The sequence below is a fragment of the Morus notabilis genome, unplaced genomic scaffold (genome assembly GCF_000414095.1).
Source record: "Morus notabilis unplaced genomic scaffold, ASM41409v2 Scaffold35, whole genome shotgun sequence".
In the NCBI taxonomy this organism is placed as follows: Eukaryota; Viridiplantae; Streptophyta; class Magnoliopsida; order Rosales; family Moraceae; genus Morus; species Morus notabilis.
Genome location: NW_010361505.1, coordinates 89,429 through 96,924, shown reverse-complemented (window position 1 = coordinate 96,924; position 7,496 = coordinate 89,429). Strand labels below are relative to the sequence as shown.

General features: G+C 40.9%; 1 protein-coding gene across 1 annotated transcript in view; it reads right to left on the bottom strand.

The window, feature by feature from the left end:
• The window catches only part of LOC21409478 (DNA repair protein RAD50), a 65,817-nt gene extending 58,502 nt beyond the window's left edge, over positions 1-7,315 (bottom strand). Inside the window, exons 1-3 of the mRNA XM_024166632.1 lie at positions 7,190-7,315; positions 6,953-7,039; positions 6,599-6,766 (exon numbers count right to left, since the gene is read on the bottom strand). Of these exons, the coding sequence (XP_024022400.1) occupies positions 6,599-6,766; positions 6,953-7,039; positions 7,190-7,312 (378 nt within the window). The 5' untranslated portion in view covers positions 7,313-7,315. The remainder of the gene's footprint in view (positions 1-6,598; positions 6,767-6,952; positions 7,040-7,189) is intronic.
• Positions 7,316-7,496: the final 181 nt, after the last annotated feature.

The following is a 7,496-nucleotide window of genomic DNA, read 5'->3' as shown; positions in this document are numbered from 1 at the left end:
CCTCAAGCTGGGCAATGAATGTTAATCATTCCCAGCTTGGAGAGTAGTATGTCAAACTGTGCTCTAGGAACAGCCTTTGTCATTATGTCTGCAGTTTGTTGCCGTGTAGGAGTGTAATCTACTTCGATGATCCCTTGCTCTATCTTCTCTTTGATGAAGTGGCGATCGATCTCTACATGCTTGGTTCGATCGTGATGAACTGGATTCTTAGCAATGCTGATTGCTGCTTGATTGTCACACAACAATTTCATAGGTGCATGAGGGGAGAACTGGAGTTCCTCAAGCAACCTTTTTAACCACATTCCTTCACAGATACCGTGGGCCATGGCACGAAATTCAGCTTCTGCACTACTGCGTGCCACAACTGTTTGCTTCTTACTCCTCCAAGTGACTAGATTGCCCCAGACATAGGTACAGTAACCCGAAGTAGACCTCCTATCTGTTAAGGACCCAGCCCAGTCTGCATCTGAGAAAATCTCCACATCACGACTAACCCCCTTTTTGAAGAATAATCCTTTGCCTGGAGTCATCTTTAAGTAGCGTAGTATCCTGTACACAGCTTCTTGATGCTCTTCTGTAGGATCATTCATAAACTGGCTAACCCTACTCACTGCAAAGCTTATGTCAGGTCTTGTGTGAGATAAGTAGATCAATCTCCCAACTAGTCTTTGATATCTACCCTTGTCGATCGTAGCTGAGTCTTCTTTTGTGCCTATCTTGTTGAATGGGTCCATAGGAGTATCGGAGGGTTTGCATCCAAGCATCCCTGTCTCCTTTAACAGATCAAGGGTGTACTTTCGTTGTGAAACTGAAATACCCTTGCTTGACCTTGCTACCTCCATTCCAAGAAAATATCTCAAGGCTCCTAGATCTTTAATCTCAAACTCTCTGCTTAGAACTGTTTTAAGTCGGGATATTTCTTCTTCATCATTCCCTGTAACAATTATATCATCAACGTAGACTATGAGGATTGTGATCTTACCGCCAGGAAGTCTCTTAATGAAAAGAGTATGATCAGATTGTCCTTGTAAATATTCCTCTCCTTTAATGACCTTGGTAAATCTCTCGAACCACGCTCTTGGGGATTGCTTAAGCCCATAGAGTGATTTCTGAAGTTTGCAAACTAGATTGTTGCTACTGGAATGCTTTAGACCTGGAGGAATTTCCATGTAGACTTCTTCCTCGAGATCACCATTGAGAAATGCATTTTTGACGTCTAGTTGATGCAAGCCCCAGTCAAGATTGACTGCCAAAGATAGTAAGACACGGATTGTGTTCAATTTTGCAACTGGTGCAAAGGTCTCCTGATAGTCAATCCCATAGGTTTGTGTAAATCCTTTTGCCACCAGCCTCGCTTTGTACCGGTCTATACTTCCATCTGCCCTGTATTTGACATTGAAGACCCACTTACAACCCACAGGGCGTTTTCCCTGCGGTAATTTAGTAATCTCCCATGTGCCATTCTTCTGCAGTGCTTGGATTTCTTCATTTACTGCCTTTCTCCACTCGGGATGTTGTAAGGCCTCTTGTATGCAATTCGGGATAGCAACATTCTCCATATTTGCGATGAGAGCTCGAAGATTGGGAGACAGCTTCTCATAGGACACAAATTTTGAGATGGGATGCTGAGTACAGGATCTTACCCCCTTTCTTTGGGCAACAGGCCTGTTGAGATCATCCATAGAGTATGTGTTATCTGTAGTGGAGGAAGATTCTATGTTACCTTGGATGACTTCAGTGGAATTTGGTCTCGGGACATCAGTTTGACAAGGCACAAGAGGAAGCTCAGGATGTTGATCCACTGGTTCAGGGTTCTTCTGACGCCTTGTGTAAACTTGAAGTTCCTTGCCCTTGGACTCCTTGTCTCCTTGAATTTGACTCGGCTCTGATAGTAGTTCACTGGAAATATTGGGTTCAGGTACCTCAAAGGAAATGTCAGGCATGGACATGTCCCAAAACTGATATTCTTTCTGTTGGTTGACTGAACTCTCCCCCTGAATATGAGTTTTGGTATAAAAGGGCACATTTTCAAAAAAAGTCACATCCATAGTGTTATAGGTTTTTCGAGTGATGGGGCAAAAACACTTGTACCCCTTTTGATAAGGAGAATAACCTATAAAAAGACACTTGACTGACTTTGGATCATGTTTACTTCGCTGATGAGAAGGGATATGGACATATGCACAACATCCAAAAACTTTGGGAGGAATGTCGGTTATAATTCGAGTGTGAGGAAAGTTTTTGGAAAGAACCTGACACGGGGTATCAAATTTCAAGACTCTAGAAGGCATTCTATTAATTAGGTAGGTGGCAGTTAAAACTGCCTCCCCCCAAAAATGCTTTGGAACATGAGTGGTAAACCTAATAGATCGGGCTACCTCCAGAAGGTGTCTATTTTTCCTCTCTGCTATCCCATTCTGTTGAGGGGTATCTATACAGGAGCTTTGGTGAATGATTCCATTTTCTAGAAGGTAATTTCCAATTATGGAGTTAAAGTACTCCTTGGCATTATCGGTTCTAAACAACTGAATCTTGGCTTGAAATTGTGTTTGAACCATAGAATGAAAGGATTTGAAAAGGGATCCTGCCTCTGATTTTTCCTTCATAAGAAATACCCACGTAACTCGAGTATGGTCATCAACGAAAGTAACAAACCATCTAGCACCAGAGATATTTTGAACACGAGAGGGCCCCCAAATATCACTATGAATAATAGAAAATGGTTTTGATGGTTTGTACTTTTGGGGAGGGTAAGAGTTACGACAATGCTTAGAGAATTGACAAACTTCACATTGAAAAAGCTTGGGATGTCTATTAAATAATGATGGAAACATCTTTGATAAGTACATAAAGTTTGGGTGTCCTAAGCGATAATGCAATAACATGATTGTACTTTCTTTATTTGAATCTAAAGACTTTATTGTAGGATTTGGAGTAGAGGAGGAAACATGATGTACTTGTGGGTCTTGCTTTCCTGCGGCCCTAAACCAGTAGAGTCCTTTGCTCTCCTTAGCATTGTCAATCATCTTCCCCGAAGCCAAATCCTGAAACGAACAATGAGTGGCAGTAAATTTAGTTATGCAATTTAAGTCTTTTGTAAGTCTGCTGATAGACAGTAAATTGCATGAAAGATTGGGAACCAAAAGAACTTGGTTAAGAATTAGTGTCTCGGAGATGAGCACTTTCCCAATACCAGTTACCGCGGAAAGGGAACCATATGCAATTCTAACTTTGTAATTCTCGTGGCAGGGACTGCAATCATGGAGTAATGATACATCACCTGTCATGTGATCAGAAGCTCCAGAATCGATGATCCACCCTGATGAATCCTCGGCTTTTGTATGTAAGGCAGTTAGGAAGTTACCTCTTTGAGTAGTGGATGCAGTTGAGATAACCGGGTTAGGAGAAGATCCTTGACTGAACATCTTTTGCAGCCACTCTACTTGTTCTTTGCTGAAGAGAGTCGAATCATTTGCACTCCTTTCTTTTCCATCTGAGTCAGCCACGAAACCACGTGCCCCCTTTTCCTTGTTTGATTTCCAGTCTGCGGGCTTCCCATGTATTTTCCAACACGTTTCTTTGGTGTGACCTGGGCGACGGCAATGATCACACCATTGTCTTCCTTTTTTCTGCCGAGCATCATAGGAAGAAGTGGATCCACGGGAGACAAGGGCCGACCCTTCTTGAGTATTAGTGGTTCCTTGAGAGACCAGGGCCGATCCTTCCGGGGTGTTTGAGGATGACCGAGTACCCATCATCAATTTCTTCCTGCTTTCTTCTCTTCTCACCTCTGAGAAGGCTTCTCGAATTGTTGGAAGTGGCTTGGTACCAAGGATTCTCCCCCTTACTTCATCTAGGGATTTGTCTAATCCCAGTAGGAACTTGAACACCCTTTCTTTTTCAATGATCTTCTTGTACCGGCTTGCATCTCCAGGGGACTCCCAATCCAGATTCTCAAACACATCTAATTGTTGCCACAAACGACTAAGAGTGTTATAGTATTGAGTCACAGTCATCTCACCTTGCCTTAGATCATGCAGAGCTCCCTTGATATCAAACAGATCAGCGGTATTGTCGCTGTCCGAGTAGGTTTCTTTTGCTGCTGTCCAAATCTCATGTGCAGTATCATAAAACAGAAAATTTTGACCAATTTCTATGTCCATTGCATTGATCAACCAAGACATAACCAGATTGTTCTCGGTATTCCACACCTTGAACTTCTTATCATCCTTCTTCGGTAGTTCTGTGGTGCTATAGAGGTATTCATCCTTACCTCTTCCTGTAATGAACATCAAAACAGCCTTCGCCCATTGACGGTAGTTGTGGCCGGTTAACTTGTGCCTTGTGATGAGAAAAGACGAACTTTCTGCTCCACCATTGCTCACGAGTTCTTCTTGGCCTGATACAGTTCCAACGACACTCCTGTTTGTTTCTGAGGCCATAGAGGATGGACTACTGCCTAAGAGACTTTATGGAACACTGATTTGGAACGAAGGAGGATGCTAGGTTTGCACCTAGAAACCGAGGAAAAGAAGGAGTAAATATGGTTTCAAGTTTCACCAGAAAAAGGGATTAAGCTGTGTTCTGGTTTGCATCAGAACTAAAAAAAAACTGGTCCAGGCAGCCTTGCTCTGATACCATGAAGAAAAACAGAGAGAGAATTTTTCTTAGTTTATTTCATCAGCCGAAACATACATTTATACAGAAGAGGAGATTACAATAGCTGGTAATTCCTTGATTTACTCCGTCAAATCCTATAGAAAAGGAAAACTAATTAGCTAGTTATGGAAACTAATCTACAGCTATTTACAGCCTAGTAGATCTTCTATTTACAGCCCATTACTGCCTAATATCTTCGGAATTCCACAGATAGTCTATGTCGATGATATTATTCTATCGGGGAATGATGTGAAGGAACTACAGGAGTTGAAGAAGTATTTGTCAGAAGAGTTTGAAGTTAAAGACCTTGGAAATCTGAAATATTTCCTTGGAATGGAAGTGGCTAGATCGAGTAAAGGTATTGTAGTTTTTCAAAGGAAATATATTTTGGACCTTCTTAAGGAGACCGGTATGCTTGGATGCAAACCAGTTGATACTCCTATGGACAGTCAAAAGAAACTTGGCACCGAGAAAGAAAGTGCACCAATAGACAGGGGGAGATATCAGCGACTTGTTGGACGTTTGATCTATCTGTCACACTCGGCCAGATATTGGTTTTGCAGTAAGTGCTATAAGTCAATTCATGTACAGCCCTACAGAGAAACACATGGAAGCAGTCTACAGAGTTCTTAGATACTTAAAAATGACCCCAGGGAAAGGCCTATTCTTCAGAAAGACAGAAAACCGTGACACTGAAGTGTATTCAGATGCAGATTGGATAGGAAACCTCATTGATAGACGGTCAACGTCTGGATATTGTTCCTTTGTCTGGGGCAATCTTGTTACCTGGAGGAGCAAGAAGCAATCAGTGGTAGCTAGAAGTAGTGCAAAAGCTGAGTACAGAGCACTAGCATAGGGAATTTGTGAAGGGATTTGGATAAAAAGGGTTCTAAGTGAATTGGGACAACTGAGTTCATTTCCTATTCTGAAGATGTGTGATAATCAGGCAGCTATAAGCATAGCCAAGAATCCCGTGCATCATGACAGGACTAAGCACGTTGAGATTGACAGACATTTCATCACAGAGAAGGTGACTAGTGAGACAGTTAAATTGAACTACATCCCTACAAAGCAACAAACGGCAGACATCCTCACCAAAGCTCTACCAAGACCTAACTTTGAAGACTTAATTTGCAAGCTGGGGTTATATGATATATATTCTCCAGCTTGAGGGGGAGTGTTGAATTCGGAAGTCAAAAGTTAGGGAAGTTAGTTTAGGAAAGTATTTTAGGAATAAAAGAAGAGATCGGTTGTGATCTTTTCTCATAATTTTGTTTCCTGATTTTTAGGAGAGAATCAAGCTAGTTAGTTATTTCCTTATTAGTCATTTATGTATATATATGCTATTGTAGGGTTACGGAAATATTAATAATAGAAGTTCAGAAATTCTTCAATTAGCAATCGACTGCTCAACTTAAGTCTTTACTTAATCAGTCGTCTACTCAACAAAATACGACGATGGGCTTATTTCATCAATTCCAAGATTTCACATTTGCTCTGGTTGTGCCAGACCTACCGATGTTGTTTGTTTTAAAGTTACCTTAGCACTAAATGAATAATCTCTTTTCCATTCGTGAGACGAACAAAAGTTCTATCAAGATCGCTTTCCAGTCTCTTAAATGCATGGTAAGTCCATAATGTAAATGCAGCATCCCAATCAAAAGCTCCACAAAAGGACTTGCTCATACATTAACGAATCATACAAACAGTACTAAACAAAACAAACATATTCCATTGCCAATAAAACAAAAAAAATTTTATGGGTCATCTCCAAATGAAAACTACTACCCATTACCCAACTTAATCCAAGTTCTAGCCACAACAACTAAAAAGGGAAAAAGGAAAAAAGAAAAAATGAAAAAGAAGAGAACAAAGAACAAAAACAAGTATGAGTAGAATACCTTTCTTCCCAGAAAAAGATAGCAAAAAGGAAATGTACCTCTCCAGTGTGAGGATTAATGGTTTGAAGTACACTCTCAATGGCCTTGTACTCCATTTTTGAAGCCTTTTGGGTAAGCTGGAAGGACCTAATGCACACCACGTCCTTACCCGCCGCCGTCTTGAATCGTAGCTTAATTTGCCCCTTTGTCTCCGTTTCCCCTGCAACCTACAACCATACCAGTATTAAAAAAAATAAAAAATAAAAAATAAAAGCTCCAAGAAGAGGAATAATCCCATTCTCAATGCAGAGAAAGTTCATGCGGCGGAAAATTGTAGAGAAAAAGTAAGATTGCAATTTACAAATATAACCAGACCTAATATGACTTTTAGCTAAGTAGAGACAGAGAGAAACCTTAGGGTCATGGATGAAACTGTGGCCAGACCTAGCATTTGGAGGCAGTTCGCCGGTGCAAGAAAGCTTCAAGCACTCGATGATCGTCTAAGCAATACGAATAAAAGTGTAAAAATGGCGATAAAGAAGAGCTAAGAGGAGGAGATGATAATATATGTGTGTGTGTGTATACATGCAATATATATATATATATATAGAGAGAGAGAGAGAGAGAGAGAGCCAAAGAAAGGGGAATACAGTTTTGCCAGCGCCGTTAGGGCCAACGATGAGGGTCAAGGGCTTGAAGAAGGTGATGACGTTCTTGTTCTCCGGGTCGAAGCTCCGGATGCCTTTGATCAGCATCTTATCGACAGTACTCATTTTGATATTTCTTCAATTGGAATTCCTTGTTGATTTATATATATATATATATATGTATGTTAGGTGCAGTTAATAAGATTTTGAATTATTTCGTTAAGGGAGTAGCCATTGCCGCTCTCGACATTCTCACACAGCACACAGACAGGAAGCGAACACACAGAGAAAGTAGAAGAAAACGACGAAG